The sequence below is a fragment of the Larus michahellis genome, chromosome 5 (genome assembly GCF_964199755.1).
Source record: "Larus michahellis chromosome 5, bLarMic1.1, whole genome shotgun sequence".
Classification (NCBI taxonomy): domain Eukaryota; kingdom Metazoa; phylum Chordata; class Aves; order Charadriiformes; family Laridae; genus Larus; species Larus michahellis.
In genome coordinates, this window is record NC_133900.1 from 11,588,542 (window position 1) to 11,613,647 (window position 25,106).

Here is a 25,106-nt window from a genome sequence, read left to right on the forward strand (position 1 = left end):
ATGTGCAAAGGATGAACTTCAGCACATTCACGATAGGACTTTGCCAGCAGCTCTGTCACTAGGAGCAGGCTGTCGGGTCAGCAGGCGTGTTTCCTCCCTGCTATCCCAGGCAGAGAAGGGGGTTCTTCAAGCAGCTGAAGAACACATTTGGGTTTTTTTCCGATTTAACATGAATGGCTTTGTGAATTATTCACGCAAGCGTAGAGGGGCAACCTGGATGCAATAAAGTAAGGGTTTCTGTTTATGTGTGAGTTTGCCTCTGTGCTGCTTCTGTTCAGCTTATACAGAATGGCTGTCCGTGCCTAAAACTGCCTCCCATCAAAATACCTCTTTGCCAGTGTTTTTTCCACACCGGTGTTGTTTCTGTTCCAGACTTTGGCCACTCTTCGTTGACTTGGATCCACACACCCCTGTACGGCTCTGACAGGCTACTGCCTTCAGTCCTAACTGGGCCTTTTGGGCATGATCACAACTAAACGCTTAGAGGGATGAAAACACTGCAGTGCTGGTTGGCAATCTGGTTGAACGATTGTTTCTGTGGTTGTTGTGCCCAGAGGCTTCATCAGGCATCATCCTGTCTCTGCCTCAGTGAAATTATCTAACCAGAAGAGGCAAAGAGTGGGAGGAGAGGTGAGATGCCAAAAGCAGAGAAGACTTGTCCAAGATGCCAGAGCCAAAAATAGGAGCCAGAATCCAACGCCCTTGTCCACATGACTCTCCTGGAAATAGTTCTTAAAGCCTTGGAGTCTAATTCAGGTTTTTCCTTGGATCCTAAGCACTTGGCTCTTAGATACATTCCTGACCTCTTGACTATGGAGAGGGAAATCAAATGTCCCTTTGCTAGGAAACGCCTATGAAAGATGCATGCGGACATTACGTTGAAAGCTTTTTTCCCTGGAGGAAAATGTTCTTCCCTTCCCCCAGAATACTTTGGCAAGGCTGCCATCCCTCTTCTACTTTGGATTCTTTCCGCTAACACCGCTTTCTTGGTGTAGATCGTGTTATGCCAAGTGCTGTATGACTGCTGCGCACAGGCCCGCGCAGATAAACCCTCTTCTAGCCGATTTGCACAAACTTTTATTTCTCTTGGCATGTGCCCTCGGGTACCCTCAGGGACGGTCCCTTAGCGAATCCCTCTTCCCAGCTCAAGGCACGAGACACAACACAGACGAGGCTAAAGTGCACACCTTGTCCCTTTTCGCTTTTTTAGCAGTCCATATCTACTTTACTGTTCATAGAGCCAGGAGCTTTCCCCCGTTTTCCTTTCTTCTTTCACTTCACGAGCTGCTATTTCCAGGCTTCCCATGGCTTTCCTGCCCACGCACCTGCCACGAAGCACCACAGTACGCTGTGGCAGTACTGCCGCCCTCCCCGTTTTTCCTACAGGAGGAGATTTTAGCGTGGACGTAGCCTGTTTTTAGCCACTTTCTGTCCCCCAAGCATCACCCCCCAAGGAGAAGCCCCATCTCCCTAGCCCTGTGCTTCCAGAAGGATGGATGCGTTCGGGAAGGCGCACCCTTCGTTCCCCTTTCCAAGATTACACTCGGTGGAGAAACGCCGCTCAGATAACAAGCCCCCTTTGCCGTCATGCGGCGGCGGGGCGGGGCGGTGCTGCCGGCCCGGCCGCAGCCTTCGCTCGGCCCCGGGCGGGCGGAACGGGGCGGGCCGGGGGCGGGCCGCCGGCGGCCGCGGGGCTTTAGGGCGGCGGTTGGCAGCACCGCCCCTCTCACCGGCGGCGTCGGGCGCTGGGCGCCATGGAGGACGTGGGGTGGGCGGTGGTGCGGGTGGGCGCGGTGTGGCTAGGGCTGGTCCTCGCCCTCATCGTGGTGCCCTCGGCGCTGGGCATCTCGCTGGGCATCTCCGAGGCCTATATGTGGGTCCTGGTGAAGACTCTGGAGGTAGGCGGGGGCCGCCGTCCCCTCAAGCCCGGCGCCCTCTCTCGCTCGCCGGGCCGCACCGCGCGGGGCTGGGTGGGGGGCGGCCCGCCGGAGCCTGTCCCGCCGCCCTGGGGGGACTCCAAAATGGCGACGCCGGTGAGGTGTCGCCCGGGGCCGAAATGAGGCGGGGGGAACCCAGAGGGGGCCGAGCCCGTCTTCCACTTCCCCCGGCCCCGGCTGCTTCTCTCCGGCAGCGCACCGTGGCGTTTGTGCCTCGTCCGGAGGAGACCTGGCCGGCCCCGGCTCTCTGCGTAACCGCTCCACCGCTTCCAGCCGCGCCCGGGGCGGTGGCGGGCCTCCAGGGCGGGCGGGAAGGGCCCGCGGGCAGGTGTGAGGGCACGGGGACGGCTTTTTCCCGCCCCTGAGGCCCTGTCAGGGCTGGAGAGAGAGCCTGGAGAAGCGCCTGCCCCCCTACCGCCTGGGGGAGCGAGGGCAGTGGGGGAGAGGGGTAGGTTATGTCCTGTCTGGCATCATCTGTGTCTGTAGTTTTGGAGTTCAAGACGTTAGGCAGAAACCTAAATCTATATGAATTTAGCGGTTGTGCAGACTCTGGCATATGCTCCTTGGACCTGCGGGAGCGCCAAATGAACCTTGTTACCTGAGGCTGCCCCATGTCCTGGGCGCGGTTGTCTCTGCTTGGTGTCAGCTGTTCCCCACCTGAGAGAAACGGTGCCGGGTCATGCTCTTAAGAGGGTGTAAGTGTCTGGCAGCATTCCCAGCGCCTGTGACAGCAAGTGCCAGGAGTGCTGATGCTCAGAGAAGCGGATTCCCATCTGAGTTGAGTGTGTCCAGCACCTCAGTCGCCATCTTCCCCCACATTCTCTGGGCAAGTGAGCTTCTCGCAAAGGAATTGCTTTCTGGGTGGGACATAGTTCATATGTGTGTGAAAACGTTCCCTCTGAGGCTCACAGTGGTGTTGAGAAAGAGGGTTTTAAAATGGCTGGTGGAAGTGATCTGGTTTAAATCTTTACTATGTTTTTTTTGCAATGAGGAGGGGGAACCCAAACCAACAAAGCGGTTGTAAGGACTAAAGGGAAAATGATGCAAGGCGCAATCTGTGGCAATGCAGTATACATCAGTACGTGAGTAGAACGTAGGTCTTGCCTAATTTCATCCTCTTCCATGAGGTTTTCATTCAAACCTTGCTCATGTACGTCAGTGCCTTCAAGATCCTTGGTGCTTGGCTAATAAAAATGGCATGTGTTAAATGTTTCTGAAATTATTTTAAGGCTTTTGGTGAGAACGAACCTGCTTCAAGTACTTTCTGGGGCCCTGAGTGGTATGAGGATTGCTGGTACAAGATGGTACAAGATGCAATCGTTACTGGAAAAAAATTTTTGGATAGCAAAAGCTGAGGAGGTGAAGGTCACACTGGCCTGAGGGAGCAATCCAGATGGCCCAGTAAGATAGTCTTGTTTGGATGACTTGCCTTCACCTATGATTAACCACAATTTACATTCTTTATTCTTAGATCATTAATCATTATTTTGTAGTGTCATCAAATGTTGCGACAAGAGGTGACTGATAATGTCTTGCTCAGAAGTATGGAGAAGTAGCTGACAGCATATCGATGATGGTGACTTCTTAGGCTAAGAGTAAGAGCTCTTCTGATGCCTAAGGAAGGAAATAATGACTTATCTTGAGAGCTGCCATTAGTTTTACGTGAAATACTTTCTGGAATTACATGCCATTCATTACGTTAAAAATACATTAATACATAATTATATTGTATATAAATATTACATATATATTTTAAAAAAACAAAAAGCCAATGACAGAATGGGAAGTGTTTTGAGAAGAGTCTGGTAAGTTGGACTTGCTGCTGGAAGAGTGAAGAAGCTCAATCCACCTAGCTAATCCATTTATCTCAGCTTGGCCTGTGAATTCTTTATACCCTCAGAATACCTGCACGGGGAGAATCCCTGAAAGTGTTTTGTTGTGAAGTGTTCCTTGGCTTACAGTTCATTCTGGCTTGGTCAGCAGCCTGACGGACAGCCTGATAAGTCTGCCAGCCAGTTCCAAGCAGCGCCCGCAAGAGCCCCTGAAGATATGTGTTATTGCACCTGATGACTCTTCCCTGCCAAAAATCACGTTAACAGTGGAAAGTGTTAAATACATAGCTGCTAAACTTGTGCAGTTGCCTGGGTGTCTGAAACTTCCTGGGCTGCTGAATTGAGCATGCAGCCTTTCTACTGAGAAGCAGTAGTGTGTTTTGTGGGTATGTTGAATCATAGGGTGCTGCAGTCTCTGATGGCTGAGACCTTTTAGAATCATCATCGAATCTTCATGGTTGGAAAGGAGCTTTGAGATCATCGAGTCCAAACAAACAACCTACAATCTCTGGCACTAGAATATGCCCTGAAGTGCCAAATCTAGACGTTTCTTTTCCAGCACAGTGGTTATTTTAGTGGCTTCCTTAAGCTTCCTCTTTACCTTCCAGCCCTGGATCTCCCAGGCGGTCTCCCCTGTCGTTTTGCAGGAGGGTGGGCTCTTGGGCCTGCAGAGTGTTGAGTCTGGATGGCACCGCTGATGATGCCTTTGCCTCTTTGATGTGCTAAATGGCAGGAACTGTCTGCAAAGTGGTGGCCGTTTGTGCACCACAGCTGAATACCGACTTGCTCTCTGACTTTGCCTGTTTATATCTCACACATTTGCATAGTGGGCGGACATAGTGACTATGTGAGCCCATATTGTCAGATTAAAGCTTTCTGTTACAAGGGTCCAAGTCTGTCAATGTGGGCACTGTAGTCTAGGACTAAGTAGATGGAGAGTCTACAGTTTGTTGTGGCGGGTTTGCTGGTCCACTGCCATGTCAGATAAAACAAGGCATATAAAAATGAGTCTGGTGCTCAGTTGTCATCTAGGCTGTGGTATGGAGTGAGCTGAGGATGATACTGGGCTTGTGCTTGATTTTTTTTTTTTTTTTCCTGCCAATAAAAACAAATCTGTTCCCGCTTGTTTCAGGAGGCCGGAAACTTGTTCCCAGTGCTGCAAGCATGGTCCAAGAAAAAGGAGGGGAGAAGCTTCTTTGAAGAACAGAGTGTTCTTTGACGATCTGCCATTACTGACAATGGAGATCAGTTGGTGCACAATGGCTTTTTCTCTATGCTGGGCTGCCTCAGCAAGGCACATGCTTCTAAGCGAAATGCAGCACGTACAGATGGCAGTGCTGAGAACATGCGTCGTGGGTTGCATTTGACCCTTAAGTACTGCACTAGGGGTGACCAGTTTTATGTGGAGTATATAAGTATTTTTTTTCTATGTGATAAGGGGAAAAAGAGCAGAAAAGCATGACCAGCTATGCTAATACCAGAGGAACGCAATACAGCAAGCAGACTACTCGCTATTAGAAAACCTACTTTCCCCATCATGTAGGTATTGCTTAAAGTACATCCATTTGCTTCTGAATTGCCTTACCAAACTAAGCAGTCTATAGGAAACTGCTCACTTGTTTCTGCCGGTAGCTTCCCTTTCAGTGTTAATAGAGGGATCTCTGGCACCACGTTAGCATGTTGGCTTTTTTTAATGGTCGATTACTGCTACAAAAGCATCTCCAGCAGGTGTTTGCTCCGACGAGCTAGTCCGGGCTAGTCACCTGCTGTGCTGATGCTTGTGGAATCACTTGCCACAGAAGTCTTTCCTATTACTGAAATGCTTGGGACTGCTTCTTGTGAACATTACTGTGCTGCATTTCTCCCTGTTTGTTTTTAAACATTGCCAGATAGCTTCCAATTTTAAATGTAGTTTGTCTTTACCTCTCAGTCTCATTTTTCGTTTGTCTCAGTCCATGGCCTCATTTATAAGCTCCACTTATGAGTTGGGGTTAAGACACCTGCAAGCATGCCATTTGAGGTCTCCTGCCAAGCAGTGGGGAAGTAAATAAGGCATTTCAGGAAGTGATTTATCTTTAATTAAGGGCCACAGAGCAGCCAGTACCACAGAGCAATCTGTTTCTCTATTTCCATCAGTTTGTAGAAAATCTGGAGGACTAGTTTAGCATGTATGCCTATATATTTGGCAGTAGAGATGAGCCCCCTGAGTGACGATCCTTACTTGACAGATTGCAGCTCACCTTGTTAAGAACTAATTCCAATACTTTTTTTTCCCCCTGGAGTCTGCTATGACCATCGGGGTGTGCCTGGCTCCCTGATACAGCAGGGTTGACTTGTCAGCGGTGCTTGTACAGACTGCCCTGCTTGCTCTTTCTAATGGGAAAACTGTCTTGTATTTTTAAACTTAGTACATGTTACTTGTGAAATATTAAGAAATGAGCTAGCCTGAGGGAAATGAAGTTACTAGGTCACTCTTCTGTTAAGAAGCAGCCCGGCTATAAACTAACATCACCTTATCGTGTATTTTGGGCTAATGGTTTGTTGATGGCTGCAAGCACTTTGAATGCAGGACCCTTCCCACCCGCTGGTCTGGAGGCTCTTTGATGGCAGTTTGCAGAGAAGGCATTTCGTGGGTGGTTAGTTTTGCCAGTTGTGCTGTAATGCACAACAGATGGTTGAAGTTAGAGGTGTTTTTAATGTCCAGTAACTGATCCATCTGGGTTTAGTAGCAGCCCCTTGTAACAGAAGCAATTTATAATAGCTTATTATGCTGCCCTGCAAGGAACGTGCTTTTGCTAGACAAGGGCGTAACATTATTTGGTATCTAGGAGGTGAAGTCAAAGGTACTTGTGTTGCAGATGACCCTGGTGATGTGGATGGACCTAAACTTGAGAATAATATACCTGTGGGGAAAAAAAAGGACCTTTTGGTGCCTGTGGTCAAACTATAAGTTGTGGCTGTGCAGGTTAGATGGGATGGGCTGTTATGGCCTGTCCCAAGTATGCCAGGCTGCAGTTTCTTCTCATGAACCACCATCAGGATTGCATGTGGTGCTGGGTATAAGGGCGGGGAAGGGAAAAGGAGAATGTGTAAGCTAATAAATAGGTGAATCATTGCGGGTTTTTGCCTGTTTCCTCTGTAACTCACTGGCCTCTGAAGCAAGCTTTGCTGACTAATGTCATTGCGCAGTGTCAGTGAAGGCCTGTGTGTAATTGGTATCCTTCAAGGACTGCTGGGCAGAGGAGAACTGGAGAGCTCTGAAGTGAGAGGGTAACTCCGAAGGCTGTCAGCTCAGACATTAACAAGAAGCATGTCTTGGAGATGTGCCTGATGTGAATGATGCACCCTTGTTTACAGGGCTTGGACTGGCTTTCAGAATAGTATTTTAGCAAATCTGCTACATAATCTTGAAGTAAATCTCTGGGCTGTATTAACCTAGGCCCCAGTCCTGTGGAAGGCCATTATGTATGTTTTCCACAGATTCAATAATCAAGGCTCCTTGCACATAAGTAAGGTTGGCAGAGCTTGGGGTTACCCCTCTGCTGGTGGTTGCAGCACTAATTAACGCAGCATCTTTTTGGTCAACAACCCTGACCTGAAGCTGCTCTCAGTTTCACAGCGTGTGATCGCTGGGATTTCTGATACTGTTGACAAGCAAATGTTGTTTAAAAAACCAACCAAACAAAAAAACCCCCAAACAAACCAGCAGCTGTATTCAGAGCTTACCTTAAAGTAACAGCTTGTGAAGCTGGTGTAAAAGCAGCTGCTTGGCATTCCTGTTGCTGAGGCCCTTGGTATTTTCCGCTGAAGTTGGACTCTCTGTTGTTCTTTGGATACCTGTCCACCAAGAAGGACTTGATATACAACTCACGTGTGCGGAAGAATTTGGAAAGCTGCTTGGAGGCAGTGACAAGGATGTCCCATCAGAATGAGGAAAAGATGGCATGGGAGACCACGAAGGACCTTTTGCCCTCACTCAGAAATGGTTGCTCCTCTTGGTGGTGGTGTTTTCCTCTCCTCCTCCCACAAAACAACCCAATAATTGGCATGCAGATTTTGTTGTGTTAAACGATGTAGTATTGTGTGGGAGGTGCTATGAAACCTTTCTGTTGTTATTGAGGTTTGGAGAGTGTCCAAGGAGGAGCACTCAGCTAAACTAGCACATAAACTTTTGCTCTGAACATGACCTGACAGTGCCTTTAAAAAGGGGAACACCATATGATTGCAGATATCAGTCATTGTCAGTAATTTTCTCCTTTTCTGAATAATCGTCAAGCATTGCTATTAAGCCAGTGGTGATGTAAAGGTGATAAACGGGTGAAAGGCAAAGCTCTATCTGTTAGGGAAGCAGGGAGTCCCTGAAGTGTTCCTAAGAACTTGACTTGTGATTGATCCTAACAAAATATCGCTACATGTGCTTTCATGAAAAAACATGTCAAGCTTGGCTTTGGAGGTAGTTCCTTATCTGGAGATAAGCTTTTTTGACATCTGGTAAATAATGTGTGATTTTTCTTTGCCTCTGAGGTCTAACTGGATCTTTCTCAAAGTCCTACATACATGGGAATTGCTCGGTGATGCATAAGTGAAACTGATGTTTTGGCCATTTTGTATAGGCTGTTAACTTGCTGTGTGTTTGCTTTGTTGTTTTGTTTGTTTTTTTTTTTAAGGTTCTGATAAATTAGAAGCCTTTCCTATGAGGAACCTTCTCAGGGAAAGGTTGATATGTTTTCCTTGCCTAGTGAAGTGTGGTATCTTTGGACTGTGCCTTTTGTGATTAAAGTGTCCAAGCTACTTCGTCTTGGGCAGATGGAATACCAAAATTTCAAAAATCAGACCGCGGTGATGTTTGTGTAGTTTCTGTGATCACGCTGCTTTCTAAACTTTGTGTTAGTTCAGTGGGTAGCCCCATCTGTAGAAGTATTTTTAATCTGTTCAGGAGCCTGGTGTTTTATACTCATTCCCCAAAATCGCTTCAGGAATCCTTGCTAAAGATTTGGGTCTGCACCAAGGTACTCAAGATTGCCAGTTTAGCACCAGCTTGCAAGCTGGGAGAAGCCACTTAGATTTGTGGCAGTGTTACTGGTAAGTGATAAATCCAAAAGACCTGCCAATCTGCTTTTTGCTTGTTTCCCGAGTAGAACAGAGGCAATGGCTTATAGTTTTGTTTCATACTTTTTGATCTCTAATACACAAATACATTATTTTCCCCTCTGTGGGATGGACCAGCCTACATTGTGATAGCTCTTTGTAGCATAAAGTTGCTCTTTAGCATAGGAACCAGCTGAAAAGGCAGTGGATGATGCAAACCCCTAGCTAGCGGGAAGGAAGGGAAATTACTCACACTATTGCATGTGGCGTCTCTTGTTTTTCAAACTGGCTATAAACAAGCTTTTCACTTGATTGAAGGTCAAATTTTGGCTTTGATAGTCCCTTTATTTCGGGTGCCTGAGAGTTAAGTGGACGGATTAGATTAAGTAAAGCTAAACAAAAATGTCTTGCTGTTTGGTTACTGGAACATGCGTAGCTTTTGGAAATATGATGAATTGAGGGAAGAAGAAAGGTGGCATAGAGGACTTTAACCTGGTCTGCTGTAGCATCTGGTAGACATGGGCCCTTATGAATGCCCAAAGGCTCCTGGGCAAGAGGGCGGCAAGAGGGGGAGCTGGTCCCATCCTTGCTGTTCTTATGAAGCACACTTAAATCCCCTGGGAGATCTGTCGCCAAAAGTAAAACTGCCTCAACTATTGAGTTGTGGAGCACAAGTCAGCGGTCTCCCGGAATGCTCTGTGCAACCTTAGTGCAACATGGTGTCAAGCTTGTGGCGGGGCTCCCATCTCCTGGGAAGGCACGGGTAAAGAGAACTATCCTCTTCAGTCTTTCTCTTTGTCCCTGTCCTCCCCATCTCCCAGGTGGGGTACTGCAGCTTTCTGGAGTTAGATGAACCTGTGGGCCAAAGGTCAGACCACTTTCGAAGCAGGAATGTACTTTTATGGATAGAGTAGATAAATGTGTCTAAGCAGTAGAAACTTACTTGGGTTACATGACCCTGCAGTTTTTGTCTGCTGTAGGCAGTCCACTGCCTCCTCTGTATAGCGAAGTGTCAAAAGTTGCTGCAGTGCAGTAGGATGTTACAAGCTTTGGAGCATTACAAAGGCATGTCTCAATAGCCTGTGTCCTCATGGCTTGTGCTGAGGCTCAAACTTTTTGACACTGTCTGGCGTAAACTTGCAACTGCAGGATTTCTGTAGCAAGATCATTGTGAAGGGAGTGTTGCATGCTCTTTCTGAGCACCAAACAGAAACTGTTCTCCCGGGTTTTGTAAAGCAAAAAGTGGCAGTGCTAGGTTTTGATTTACCCATTTGAGAGTATTTGGAAGGTGAAAACTTCTTTCTCAGCTAGCTGAGACCATTAGCCAAGTATGTTCTTACTCTTCTGTGTAATAAGTTACTTACCTGCTTATGGAGATTTTAATTCGTTGAATACAGGGGTTCAGGTCTGGTCAGAGAATGATTTGCTGGTCTGCCTGTACCCTCAAATCCATTTAGTAGAAGAAATGTAGAAATGAATAGTTTCTTCCTTGAACAATGTTTAATTTTGGTATTTCCCAGAACTTTTATGGCCATAGCACTGCTGAGGATGATGTGTAGCTGGAAAGTACTGAGTTACTCCTACAGGTAAAATTAGTTTCTGGAATAGCTCTTGCCTTAGCAGCAGTAGAACTGAGAAAATCAGTGAATATATTGTCAGGAGAGGTTGTGATTCAGCAAGACCTTGTAGAGTAAGCAGTCCTGGCTGTTCCTGGGAAGCTATGTGGTGGAAATAATGCCATGAGTCACAATACTGACCCTTCAAAAGGGAACTGCATCCTAAATGGCCCACAGTTCTCTTGGAGGGGAGAGTTGGAAACTGCATGGTTTAGCATTGGGCTGGGTCCTTTCTGCGCAGACCAGCGAGGACCATCTGTATGCTGTTAAAACAAAGTATGCCTTTGATACTGTTTAAGTTGTTACGGTTTGAACAGGATAATATCCTTATCTTTTGACATGAACTCCTTTCTGCCAGGTCACCTGTCTGTCTTGGAAATGCCTATTATAACAGTATTCCTAGAAATAGAATTAAGTCTCATGGGGGAAGAATTAGTGTGTGTAATGGGGAGCCACAAAGTCAGTCCTCTGAGCTTTCCATCCCTTCGCAAAGCTGCCATGTAGGGAAAGGAAGAATCCAGGCTAGAAGGGCTACTCTGTCATCACAGGCAGGCTTTGGGGTGGCGAAGGGGTTGTAATTGTTAACTCAGTAAAAATGAAGCCTGACATAGGAGGTAGAAGTGCTATTTGAAAGCACTGTGTGGAACTGAGTCAGCTGAAGGTCAAGAAAGCCTTTTGGCCTGAGAACAGGTTAAACTGGCTCCAGCCCATTCAGGTCTGGAAGTGAGAGGAAGTTTCCTGACACCTGTGTGGTTCTGCCACAGGGGTTTGCAGGGTGTGGAGCTGCTGTGAAGCTTTGACACTTGCTGGAGAGCAGAGCTTACTTTATCACTATTTCAATGTCCTTCTCCCAGCCCACCCACTAGAAAAGAGCAGGTTAACCCCAGTGAGCTAGCAGCCCTTCCGAAGAGCAGGGGAGGGGGCTTTCTGCGGCTATGCAACTAGGGCTGGTGATTTAGCCTGTTTCTGTGGTGCTCAGAGCTCTAAAATGCCAAGAAATGAACAGTTGCAGAGTCAAGGGATACTTCAGTTTTGTTCAGCTTGGAAAAATGTTGGGTGCAGTTCTCTTTGGACTGAGACCAAACTTAAATGACACTTTCTATGACTGCAAATGCTCTTTTGGTTTTTAGCAAAGTTAGCTGTGTGCAGGCCTTAGTTTGACTTAACCCAGTTAGTGTGTGGGGTTTTTTTTGGGTTTTTTTTGCTTCAGTATGGTGAAACTACTCTGAAAGGAGACAAACTGAGTTGTGATGTGTCTGTCGGCTCTGTGAACGTGTGTGGTGTGTGCTCAGAGTCTGTTGTCTAGCTCAGCTCCTGGAGTTTCCCGTGCTGCTGTGACTCAGTGGCTGGTGTGCAAGTAGCAAGGCTGATGGAGACTTATCAGGCTCTTGGTGTCTGTGTATCTGAACTGGAACTGAAACATCTCTGAAGCACTGAGTTGGCTCTCTGAGCACTGGCAAGCAGAGTTGGGAAGCACTCACTAGCAATAAGTGTTTTTTTCATTATTAAGTACACTGAGGCAGTGTTTCTTCAGAGGAACTGTGTATAGCTGTTTCAACATATCTGAGGAACCTGATGAAGATACTCTTTGAAAATCACAACCTATCTTTGATTAACTGTTGCTTTCTTAGGTGATTTTTTTCTTAAATGAATACTACATTTGTGAAATTAATGTTTTCTTTCTCTTCAACAGTGGGCCACCATACGAATAGAAAAAGGTGTCAAAAAGCCACGGCCACAGATGCTAAAGACTCCTGCTGCCAATGGTGAGAGCTCGGGGTAAAGTCAAATTGATAAGACTAAAGTAGGAGAACAGAGTCCTTTTCAAATGGAGACATTAGATGTGTGTGTGAGAGAACTGGAGAAGAGGTGGGGTGGTTACAAGCTAGCAGTTGCATCGAATTGTGTTGCAATGCTACTGGCATGAGCACTGTTCCTGCAGAATGAAATGCTTCTTTTACTGGCTTGTACTGAATGGTTCGGAAACCAGGGGATGAAGAAATTAAGGGTATGAAATAACATTAAGTTAAACAAAACAAAGTAGAGCATAAGATGGAAACTGTCAGTTGAGAGAAACTTGTGAGTTACAATGAGCTTAATTTTTTTTTTTGTCTTGAAATCTGTCTTTAGGTCACTGCTTGGAGGGTGGCTGGTCAACTATCTCAGTCCTAACAGCATCAGAGTACACTTAATAATCTCTGAGGTGATGTGAATGTTTAGTGGACAGCAATTTTCTTTCCCAGGCTCAGTGCTTTTTCTGTTGTAGGACTGCTGAATGGAAGTGTGTAGTGTTATACTTGTTCCCTCTTTTCAGTCTGCTACTATTCACCTTTTGGCCCCTGGAATTACCTCAGTGTTTGCCAGTTGAACTACTTATGCTCATTGGCTGTAGAAGGACAGCTGAAGAGTTGCTTCATATTTCTTCCTTTAGCCTAATTTTGAAATGAGTTCTTTTACTATATCTTAACGCATACTCTGTGTCGTGGTAGGCTGTACTAGGTCAGAGTTGGGTGTAAGGCTTTCGAGCTGTAAGCACAGTGAGAGCAGTCTGTTTGCCCAGGAAATCGCAGAAGGCTGAACAAAGCGTTGCAGTCAGCATTTGGGTTTTCTCCAGATTCTTGACTTCCTTGGTATTGCTATTGATTTGTGAGTTTCTGACTGCATTTGACAGCAGTGTCAGCATTTTCTGTGTACTCCCTCATTAGGCAGCACAGCTGGAAACAGGACCTGCTTGCCAGTTAGTAGACAAGTCAATTGTTACCTGATTCTACAAATTAGCTCATGTGAACGAGATACAATAAAGGGGACTGAACTGCTGAACTGGTTGTGTTTTCATCTCCAAAGGAGTATCCTTATCAATACTGTAAGCACTGGTATAGTACCAATCTGTAGGCCAGGCATGAAACAGACTCCGATGGTAGCAGGTTGAACTGTCAGTTACCACCTGTAATAATAAACTGGAGGTGCTGCCCAGCAGCTCTTAAAACAGGTTAAAATTTGTCTTTTTTAATTGTTGACTTTAAAGGGGCTGAGAAAAAGTGTGTCCTGTATCGCTCACAAGTGTCCTGAAAGTTGTAGGGGTGTTTTGGCGGTGGCAGGAAGGCAAGGTGAGTGATCCTTGCAAATAATGTCAGTGCCCTGCTATCTGTGTTTCACAGGTTGTCAGCGATGCAGCAAGATATCCTTTTTCTCCCTGTAGAGATGATAGTGTCTCATCAAGTCATGGGTCAGTGAGAGGGCGAGAGACCCAACTGTGCTGCTTTAGCCACACAGTAGGAGCTCTTGTCTTGCTAGACATGTGATCATTCTGGCACGTGGTTTTCTCTTCTCTGGAAAAGAAAGGTAAAGAGAGAGAGGACCGAGCTAGTAGATCATGTTCTTTGAGATATCTTTCAGTAAAGCTACTGGTACCTATTCCCTGTGTGACTGAGAGGTGTGCAGTGCTAATTAAGTACTGTTGTTCAGAACCTGGACTAATCTGGGTGCACTCCACTGCCTGGAGGATTAGTGATAGTAAAAATGGCCTGAGGTAATTCATATAGATGATTGCATGCAGGCTATGTTCAAGCAGTCTTATGGATGGGGATACACAATTGCAATGGTGGCCTGAAGCACGCTTTTTAATGTCCTTTTATATTTGAAATTAAAATTAAAACCTTTCTGCACTCTAGGTGGCTCTTACTGTAGTAAGATGGAGTCTAACTATTCCATACTTGAGAAGGTATGGGGAGCAGGGGAGACATGGAGTTAGCAGTGCCAGGCTGTGCTCTGTATATTGCTTTTGGGAGCTTTTTATGCATGGGACTAATTACTAGGAGTAATTACTAATTACTAGGAGTTATTCTTGTTGCTAGGAGTCTGTGTTCCTGTAGTGGATGAAAGTACTTGAGGGCAAGGGCAGGTGTAGGTCTAACAGTGCAGTATGTAAGTTGGCATCCGTTGAGGTGACAGAACATGAGCAGATGGAGAGGCCCAATTGCATTACACAATATTTACTGAGGGAGGAGAAATTCCAAGTGATAATGAATTACAGAGTAGCTGATTAAAACAGGGTAAAGGTAAGTGTCTATGTGTGTGTATGCGTATACATGTTATATGCTGAAGGGGAATGTGTAGCACCGCTTTCACCTTTCCTGCCCATCTAGTCCTCACTACGAGGTGGGTCAGGATGGGAGGGAGCATTGCAGATGTGTGTGCAAGGGCAACTTTTCCCGTTCCCAGGCAGAGCAAAAATGGTCCTTCCCAAAGACCTTAAAATCCAGTGTCCCTCAATAAGGCAGACAAAAGAAAGCATGACTGAAGAGACATAACCTTTCTCTGCAGTACCAAATCTGGTGTATTTTGCATCTGTTGGCAGAAATGGCAGCCGGTGCCCCTGTGGTGGTATGATAAGGTGTCCCAAGAAAAATGTTGGCTGGTGTAGTTGCTGCGTGGGGAATTACCTGTTGCTGTCACCTCAAGGTCCTTGTTAGAGGACAATGTGTTTATGTGCCGGGCCCAATGGTAGCTCTTGTCTGAGCAGATACTTGGAGGCTAGTTGTCTATCTCATTGCAGCTGAATAACCAACTCTCAGGTGTCAGTGTGGTTGCTGGCTGTGGCAAAAGGCAGTGCTCTTCTAGTTGGTGGGTTTCAAAAACACAAAAATGCTGTTAAGTCAGAGTTTTGAAAGTGATATCCACTAAAAGAAAATCTTATGCAGATAGTGTGACTGTCGATAGATGGTGTCAAGTTTGAGCCTGGTATAATTAGCTGACTTGAGTATGTTGAAGGCTTAGGGCTTATGCTTTGACACTGAGTAAAGCTGTGGATACAGCTTTTTTTGGTTGAGTGATGTTTGCTGTACTCCTCCATAATGCTGCCTTTTAGCTGTCTTTGGCAAACTCAGCTCTGCCCACGGCCAAGGGATTAAAGGCTGTTAAATGTTACTTCTGATTACAAGAAGGCTAAGTACATCACCTGAGGAGCATATGTTTAGTTCTGTTCATAATAAATTCAGGTGCTGCTGAGATCTTGGCTTAGAGTAGACTGTTCCAATGCTACAAGGCAGCTTGTGCATGCGGGTGTCGTGTGACAATGACAGTGCAGGCTGGTGAGGCAAGACATTACAGTCATGCTATTGCAGCTGCGCCAGCAGCGTGTTAACCTTGAACCCTGGGCTGGTTTCAGCCACAAAGCAGGACCCAGGAGAGCCAGCTGCTTGGCTGATGCTGAGCTGGGGGCTGGATAAGGAGGAAGTGTTCCCAGTTCTCCTGGGAACTGGAAAGAAGAGTGGTACTCATGTGATGGGGGCTGGAGTGTTCCCTTAGCCAATTTCTTGGCTGTGACCTGTTTCCCACTCCAGCAGCAGCAGGTTGGGCTGACTCACCTACAGTCCTGGATGTTTCACAGCTTAGAGGTTTAAGGGACTGACTGAGAGGAAAAACTGAACCACAAGCCAGAGCTCTGGTTTGGGTTTAAACTATGACAAAAGTGTAGTCTGTCCTGCTAAATGTTTGATGTGACGCATGTTTGTGTAATTTAGATCCTGAGGGGCATGTGGGTGTTCGGGTGTGCCATATTAGCAATTTATAGTTACAGGCTAGTGATAGGACAACATACTAAGACGGTCTGCTGGTGGAATTGCGAGTTGTGCCAGACAAGTTCAGAACTGAAGGTGCTAATAGGTTTTGCTGCAGTGTGACATCTCTTGCATGTTGCACTTAGTGTTTACCACAGTGATTTGTGGGACTTGTATCTTGGGCCTTCTTGTGTTATCCCATGTGTACACTACAGTGCAATACAAAGATTTTCCATGTCACTTGTAATTTAAATGTTGTGTGTGATTGGCACAGCAAATATATTCACAAAATTTTGCTGCTGTCAAGACTTCTTGGGATGCAGACTTCCACATTGTGGGATGTGCATTTGTGGGGAAATGTCTAGTAGCTTGAAACAGTTGAGTGCTTCCTCATTTCCTTTTTTTTATCTCAACATGGATGCACAGAGATTACGCAATTTGTCAGAGGGTGTCTTGACAGTGGCATCCTGAACTTGGACATCTGTAATCCTAGTTGAGTGTCCCAGGGGATGGTTGTTCTGGTTAAATGTTATTCTAGATTTCTTCAGCCATCAATTTCTGGAGCCAGACTTGCCTACCAGAAAGCAGCTACTTGATCTCTATATTTAGCTTACACAATTTGTCCTTGCCTTTGAGAGCTCTAGTGAGAAATTGGTGCTTATCAGACCATAAGTATAAAAAACAAAAAGGAGGGATGAGAGGGAATACTTGCTATTTGTACTGTAATTCGGAACTCCCCAGGTTTCTCTTCTGTTGCCAGGCATTATGTGGGCAGAGTTTAGCTGAAACACAACTGTTAGTTCCAAACTAAATTATATCAAGGCACATCTAGGCACAATTTTCTGACTTTGTGTTTTCTGGGTTTTTTTTCTTTGTTTGATTTAAAATTAAAAATAGTGGGATCCTGTCTGTATTTACAGAAGAGATTTGTGCTGCGAAGGGAGGTGTGTTTGGTTCAAAGCTGGTCTGTGCACAGATAGGATGTAGCTGTTGTGGTCTGGGGCTTTGGCAGGTAGTAGTAGAGTGCGTCTCAGCTGAATGTGGTTGCGGGACACCAGAATGTCTGACAAGAGATGGGCCTAGGGAACAGGGAAGCCTCCATGGAGGATACTGAATGCCCTTAAAAACACAAAGCACTAAGAGATGGGACTGGAAAGGCCAAGGTCTCACTTGGAAGCATGAGGTGGTCTTGGATAAAGTTGCTGAGTTGAGAGCTTGTCAGATGGTGGAAAAGGGTTTGCCTTTTTGCTTCACCTTCAGTGAGCAACAGAACTTGATATATTTGCTGCTCAAGGTGTTTATGGGGCAAAGGGAAGCTAGAACTGGCCTACTGAAGAGTATGCTGTGTTCAGTTACCCATCTGATCCTGCTGTCATAGGAGGGGCTCTGGCAGTAAACTTGTCTTCTCTAGTAATGCAGAGCAGCAAGTGACTTGGAGGATGACTTTATATATAGAATGATTTCCTCATATGGTTACCCTTTCCTTCCCAAGGTATCATTGAAAGAGATGAAACGCCTATGGAGAAAGAAATTGCGCGTCTGCATCGAGTGGACTTTGAATTCTCTGACATATTCTACTTCTGCAGAAAAGGGTTTGAGGCCATTGTGGAAGATGAAGTCACGCAAAGGTTTTCCTCTGAAGAGCTGGTCTCCTGGAATCTCCTCACAAGGACTAATGTCAACTTCCACTACATCAGCCTGAGGCTGACTGTTGTGTGGGTCATTGGGGTTATAGTGCGGTACTGCTTCCTGCTGCCCCTACGGTATGCTCATGAGTTGCTGAGGATTTTGTCAGTCTGGGAATGCATAAATGTGTGTTTTCTTGGGAAACGTTATCTCACTTTTTTTAACCCAAAAGCAGTGTTAGCAGATACAGAAGATGAACTGGGTTAAACTCTCCTTTGAATGGTTAAGAAGCCACTTAGAAAATTTTAACTTGCCCTTTAGTAGAGTAGATTAGGGCTAGTGGTTATCTTTTCTGTGAATGCTTCTCCTGAGTCATGTCTATTGGCAACATAAGTGTAAGTAGGGTGAGCTCTGAAACTCCTTGACACTATATGCATTGGGGTGTCTGAATCTGCCGCCTTTGCCAGACCATGATTTTGAACAATATGCCAGTGAATTACTGTGTTAGAGAACTGGATATGTCAAGTATCTGAGGAATAATTGAATTTCTGCCATCCCTTTCCATTTTAAAGGGAGAAGTGATATTAAAAAGAGCGAAACTGCTTACTTTCATTTAATGTGTATTTTGTCTGTAGCTTTACCCTTGCTGCCATTGGGATTACCTCAATGATTGTGGGGACAACAGCGGTAGGACAGCTGCCAAACAGCAGGTAGGTAGTGTGTGTGGTGTGTGAGGGATGAACTTGCCAAGTTGTATCAGTGCAAACAGCTCAAGATTGGGACTGGACGTGTTTTACAAGTGTTAGACTACCGATAGTCTGCTCCGTCTTGTGGCCTTGCTTTTAGTGGCATTTTGAACTTGGACTGAGGTTGGCTTCTTTCCAGGCTTCACACTGAGGTTGGTGGTTTCTGATGGGCTCCTCTTGCTTGCATGAGAGGCTCAAAGGGAGCATTGTAGGGAAGGTAACGGTGCTGGGATTAAAAAAAAAAAATACCCAGTGAGAGGGTGACAGCCTTGCCTAGGTAAGTGAGACCAAGGGTATTACATGTCTTGGCTGAGCTGCTGTAGGAAGTGAGTCATAGAGTTGGGAATATCCCTCTGTGCTCCAGAGTACCAGGAAAACATCAGCCCTGAGTTGTGTTGAGTAGGATGGAGAATATTGCATGTGTGTCTGGCTGCTTTCCAGGATCCTCCTGATGCTTGTCATTTCTTTCAGTGTGAAAAACTATTTGAGTGAACTGGTCCACCTCACATGCTCCCGCATCCTTGTCAGAGCTCTGTCTGGTACTATCCATTACCATAACAAGTAAGTAAGCTTATGTTAGGATAGCAAAAGCGTGCGTATGCTTCTACGCGTGTGAGTATCCCATTTGAAATGGGGCAGCTCTTTCCTGACATGCAGATTAATGTCACGCTGGATGCTGACTCACCTGACAGCTTTATGGAACTAGTGTGTGTGATGTGGTGCTTAGTACCCTACTAGCCTAACAAAAAATTATGTAATTGCAGGGAAAACAAACCTCAGAAAGGAGGAATTTGTGTTGCCAACCACACATCACCGATAGATGCGATCATTTTGACAAATGATGGATGCTATGCAATGGTATGAGGACTTCCATGATGATCACAGCAGAGGGAGAGAGAGCAGGAAAGGGAAAGGTTAAGGTTGTGGGGTATTGGTTGTGGAGTTGAGTTTTTAACTTTCACAGGAGAGATGTTAACTTGGGCATTAGTGGGGAAAAGTGTAAATTGTCTTGAAGTTGGTCCACAAGTTACATGCTGGTGAAGTAGTCTGGTCAGTGTCAATGCTAGGCTCTTCATCTGGTGAAATATGTGAGAGATGCTTCCATGCATGTGTTGAGATCCTTTTCAAGTGAATGTGTTTTAATAGTTTCTGTGGGCACTGCCCAATCCCGGTTTGCAGTCTCCAGTGTGTTTGGGTATTTTTGAGGGGAAATCGGAAGAGGAAGTTCTGCTTTGCAGGTGTTCCATGTGCTGATGTGCCTCATTGGGCTTGCAGGTCGGCCAGGTTCACGGTGGATTAATGGGAGTTATTCAGAGAGCCACAGTCAAGGCCTGTCCTCACGTCTGGTTTGAACGCTCGGAAATCAAAGACCGCCATCTAGTGACAAAAAGGTGAGGTGAGGCGTGGAGCCGGGCGTTGCAGTGCTGGTGTAATGCCTGTACCTACTAGTGCTTGAGGGACCGTGGACGGGTGTGTAATCCCTGAAGGGTCGTTGAACGATCAAAGACCGAGTTAAGGAATTAAAGCTTGGGAAAGATGGAAGCCCAAGAAAGCTGATGAGGTTGCAATGGGAAACAGGGAACTTGGAACCTTGGGATCTCAAGAGGGCAAAAAGCTGACTTGTGAAAGCATCTTTTAGCAGGAGTCATATCTAATTGTCCTGTTCCAAATTATGACTGTTGCTTATGACCGCTAATCACAGGGATATGAATTATCTGTAATTCCACTTTAATTCGACTTTAGGCTGGAATGATGCAGGGCATTGCAAATTGATAGATGTAGGTAGGAGTGGAAGTAGTCAGTATAGTAGTGGCTCAACAGCAGTTCTTGGAGTGAGTTGGAAGGGTGGCATGCAGCAAACTGGAGCATTCAGAATGACCCAAATATGCCTGCTTGGGTGGACTTTAGTACAGTGGACTGAGGTCAAAATGTCAGGTTCCCGGATCACCAAGGAAGGCTTGGCAAGTTTATACAGGGTGATGTGGTTCAGACCAAAGGTTCTGGTAAGGTCTGGATTGCAGCAGACTGTCACAGAACACCTCATTCAAGTAGCCATCAGCATAATAGCTAATGTCTGATGGATTTGGATATGCATTTTGAAAGGATGTGAAGATTCTTCAAATTCTGGGCCTGTCTGTTGAAGAGAAATACTGATGAGAAAAAAGAGCTTTCTGCGACACAAATTGTCTTGACATCATTCGAAATTGTTATTTCTAGTGGCTCACAAGCTTTGCATATTTGGGTAAGTGGCAAAAATGTGCTTAGTTATAAACTTGAGCTGCTTACAAAGGTAGTTTTCTGTAGAATGTCACCAAAGGCATACCCATGAACACTGTAGTACAGTGACAGAAATTCTTCCTAATTTTTAGAGGACTTTTAGGTTCATTGTGACATAACTTCTTCACCACCTCATTGGCTTCTGCACAGCAGGACAGCTTCATCAAGTCAGCCGAGTGTTATTCAAGTAGTGTGAGCTGTAGGTGTTCAGGTCTTCTTTTAAGAAATCTGCTGTTAAGTAAGCAGAGCCTGGGTGGACCACTGCATGTGACTTTTTTTTTCTTTTGTAGGCAATTTCTTGCAGGTTGAGTTGATCAGAGTTAATTGGACTGACTTAATAGCATACACTTGTTGTCTTTCTTGGCAGTTGTTAATAAAAGAATATGGAGGAAAGAAAACAGGATGTTGCCTCAGTGTAATGCTCCAGGGGCCTAGGGGATGGCTTGCACAGAAGCAAGTGCAGATTAGCGTCCAGTAAAAGGCTTTGGTTTCAAACAAACGTGTTACATGTGAAGATATTTCTGATCCACCTGCCTGGGGAAAGAAGAGTGGAAAGGAGCTGTTTTTAAAGCTTTCCTTCTGTTTCCACAGACTGAGGGAACATGTGGCAGATAAAAGCAAGCTCCCGATCTTAATTTTTCCAGAAGGTAAGAAGCCGAACTGTGTCTTATTTCCATTCAATGTGAATGTCATCCCTGTTCTCTTCTTATGGCTTCTGGTCCTCAAATGTATCTTCATCTCGGGCATAGATTTTTATTAGGGCCTTCCTGTTTTTCATCTTTAATATGAGATTACATGAAGACAGCACAATACTGTCCCTGGCTGTTGGGTCTCCTGGCAGAAGCTGTAGGTAGAAGAATGAGAAGATTATTTCTTTTGCCCTGTGCATATCGATTCACTGTGCTAACCTTAGTGTCGTGCTTTTGGTCTCACCCATGTTCTGGCTTCATTCAGGGAGTCAGTCACAAGACAAAGAATGAAAGCAAGCAGGGGAGAATTGCTTAACTTGCCCATAAAGTGCCTGCATTTGCTTCTCAGTGAGCGTAAGACCTGTATGTTGATGTAGTGTTGCTACTGAAATGTGGTAGGCTGTGTGAAAGAATTACTTCAGTGTCTTTTCTGGACAGGTACCTGCATAAACAACACATCTGTGATGATGTTCAAGAAGGGGAGCTTTGAAATAGGAGGGACAATCTATCCTGTTGCAATCAAAGTAAGTGGAAATAGCTGGCTGCTGTTTCAAAGTTTGGGATCTGTTTTTGTCAGGGTGGTAGGAAGCAGTCTTAGTACAGCTGCTAATGAAAGCACAGTAGCTCTGGCAATTGGTTACATGCTGGGGATGACTCCTAGAGTGTAAGTGGCTGAAATGAGAAAGTGAAGCCTTTCAGCCCATAGAGCCTGGTTGGTAGGATCTAGTGGGTGACCCCAGAAAGCTGGAAGGAAGATCAAGCTAGTCCTTTCCAGTGCTGAAGGGAAGAGAAGCATGCAGCTCACAGCAGACTTAGCTCTTTTGGCTGTCCGGGGAAATGGGTGACATCTGCTGCTGGTTCTGTTGTGTAATTTTAAGCAGCACTAATAAGCACAGGCTAATTTTTCCAAAGCTTCATTCTAAGCAAACATGTCAGTTGTGAATTTTCTCTTATTCTGGCATGTGACTGAAAGCATCCATGTCAGTTCTGAGACAGGCTGTGATGGTCTGTGGGGAAAGGGTTTTATCGCTTGTTTTTTTGTGATCCCTTACAGTATGATCCTCAGTTTGGAGACGCATTCTGGAACAGCAGCAAATATAACATCGTGAGCTATCTGCTGCGAATAATGACCAGCTGGGCCATTGTTTGCAATGTGTGGTACATGCCACCAATGGTTAGAGAGGTAATCTAGCATTGATTTAAGAACCTAACTGTTTCTGCAAGTACCTCTTTTTACTTTCCCCCCCACCCCCTGCCAAAACCCTTACTCGCCCCATGTCTCCAAATCAGAGTTTTATACTGGACTTACGTTAGTGTTGACTTTGTATGATTGGACTTAGCTTTTCCTGATGCAGCTTGGTACCATCAGCAGTGCATCAAATATGCAAAGGATAGCAGTAAATATACTGCTATTCACAGTAGCATTGCTGTTAATGTTCCATCCTGTTGGAGCAAAATTTTCCCCTAATTTCAATGCTTTAGGGGAAAAATGAGCTAAATTATTATCACATTGGAACATTAAATTATGTTGGCATGATAAGGGACAGATCGTTTGTCAGTGAGCTAATTTGATGAGGCAGCAGATGAAAAGAGTTATGGAAGTCTGTTTCAATTCACTTCTCTCTGCTTAATGTTGAATTTATGACCCTTGAAGGAAGGTGAAGATGCTGTTCAGTTTGCCAACAGAGTGAAGTCAGCCATTGCTCGCCAAGGAGGACTGACTGAACTTCCCTGGTGAGTGATGCCATACTTGTTAGACTTCACGGACTCTCTGTTGTTAGAGAGGTGCTTCCTCCCTTAGCTCTGTGACAGTAAACATTCAGTATAACTTTATTCCACTCAAGAGAAAACAAGGGAGTAACTTACATGCACATATGTGAAAGTAAAAATAAAAAAGATGCATGATGTCTTTGGAACATGTAGCAGTGTGTTTCACCTAAAGGCTTGATGCTTTTGAAGAAGGTCTCTTCACAGTTGTTTCTCATGTTGAGACTCATGCTGAGATTAAAGAGCGGAAGTGAAATTACTTGGCAAAACTGATGAACAACAAAAAATAAAAACACAGGGCTTGAGGCTTTCTGCTGTGGGTATCTCACATCCAGTAAGTAGCAGCATAATGCCTAGATTTCATAGGACTGTATGAAACAAACTTGAGAGCAAGATTCTGATGAAGAGAACAAGAAGATTCAACTATGAGGCCTAGCTGGCCCTCTGTAAGGCAAGAGACAGCTATGGTGTTGCACAAGATTGACTGCCTCCGCAGTCTAGGGAAATAGCTTCCCAGGCTGGCAAAGATTTCTGTGGTAGCTGTAATCTGTTACCAACCTGAGTAGGCCCCTTTAATGGGCTAAACTCAAAATTTGGGCTGCATATGCATTATGGCTCAAGGTAAATGTTGTAATAAATATGCTTAAACTTGGATATTCTAGAAGTCTGAAGAAAAGCCTTCTGTGTAATCTTTTCAGGTTAGGACTCTAGAGTTGACCAAGATAGTTAAAATAATACATAGTTTGATAACAACAGCGGTAACAGTCATGATGGGTTACTTTTCTCTCTTGCTCTGTTCCAGGGATGGAGGTCTGAAACGAGCAAAAGTCAAAGACACTTTCAGAGAAGAACAGCAGAAAAACTACAGCAAGATGCTAGTGAGAAATGGATCAGTAGGAAGTCTGTCTACAGGAACAGAGTCAGACTGAACGGTGGTTCTTGAAAACTAATTTTGCACAACCAGCCTTAGCAGGAGTAATGTTTTTTTTCAATCTAAAAAAACAACCAACACAAAAACTGGAGCAACAAAATCCCTTATGACGCGTATGCATATTCTCTGTATGGCTGGTGCAGAGCCTGCCAAGGGCAGTGTCTCTGTATCTCTCCCTCCCTTTTCTCTCTTCTCACTCCCCTGTCCCTCCCTGCCTTCATGTGATGATGCACTGCAGCTCCTGGTATTCTCTAGCTGAATGTGTGGAGAGTTAAGAGACAAAAGGAAAAAAGCACCGTGTTTTTTCCTGAGTTTGTAAGTATGAAGGGAAGTACACTGAACCGATGCTGTCAGGACACTGGTTGTGAAGATACCTCTTGTTCATGGTCCTTTGAAGCTTTAAACATAACAAAATTTTGTCTCTCTTCCTGTTGCTCACAGTCTTTTAGTTGTAGGTGACTTAAATAACACGTTTCAGGATGTTGCCAGAGCTGTGACATTGACTCTTTTGGTTAGCTTGCACCTGGATGTGCAAGGCGGGGAAAGGAAGCAAGGTCTATAGACCCTAGAGAATGGGAAGGGAGCTGCCCTGCCAAAAGCACAGTTCACGGACCATGAGGAGTTTGGTGGCCTTATAACATGGTATTGCCTTTATTGAGAACCGTTGCCTGAGGGAAGATTAGGGGCAAGTCCTCAATCTCCCTGTCCGCTGCTACTTTTGAAATTGCTTTCTTGAGCTCTGGACCTTTAAAGGAAGGTAAGATACAGTAAGCAGCTGGATAATGTAGGCTATGACAGATGAGTTTTTATGAAGTGGGTTTTCAAGATTACCCTTCCGCAAAAATCGCTGCTAATGGCTTAAAGATCTCAAGAGAGCTACTCCAGAAACACATCTTGTGTTGATCTGGGCTAGCAATAGCTATCACAACTATACACATAGGATCCATAAGTCACCTATGATACAAGACGTGGCATGTGCAAATCTACAATATATTGCTGTCTGAATGTAAAGAGAAATAAATTCTATATTTCTAATGGG

The 25,106-nt window shown here is 45.2% G+C and overlaps 1 protein-coding gene across 1 annotated transcript; it reads left to right on the forward strand.

Moving 5' to 3' along the window:
• Positions 1-1,657: 1,657 nt before the first annotated feature.
• LOC141743822 (glycerol-3-phosphate acyltransferase 3) lies at positions 1,658-25,106 on the forward strand. The gene is made up of 12 exons (XM_074588814.1): positions 1,658-1,898; positions 12,167-12,239; positions 17,524-17,794; positions 18,293-18,367; positions 18,875-18,964; positions 19,168-19,261; positions 19,679-19,794; positions 21,272-21,327; positions 21,808-21,893; positions 22,424-22,552; positions 23,024-23,103; positions 23,939-25,106. Exons 1-12 carry the CDS (start codon positions 1,755-1,757, stop codon positions 24,063-24,065), a joined length of 1,341 nt encoding a protein of 446 aa, XP_074444915.1. The 5' UTR covers positions 1,658-1,754; the 3' UTR covers positions 24,066-25,106.

What these genes read in the sequence shown, in the direction of transcription:
- LOC141743822 (XM_074588814.1), top strand. Translation starts at nt 1,755, where the DNA reads ATGGAGGACGTGGGGTGGGCGGTGGTGCGGGTGGGCGCGGTGTGGCTA. An exon ending in ATGATGGATGCTATGCAATG is followed by an intron (nt 19,262 to 19,678) that starts GTATGAGGACTT and finishes TTGGGCTTGCAG; the next exon opens with GTCGGCCAGGTTCACGGTGG. An exon ending in GATCTTAATTTTTCCAGAAG is followed by an intron (nt 21,328 to 21,807) that starts GTAAGAAGCCGA and finishes TTTTCTGGACAG; the next exon opens with GTACCTGCATAAACAACACA.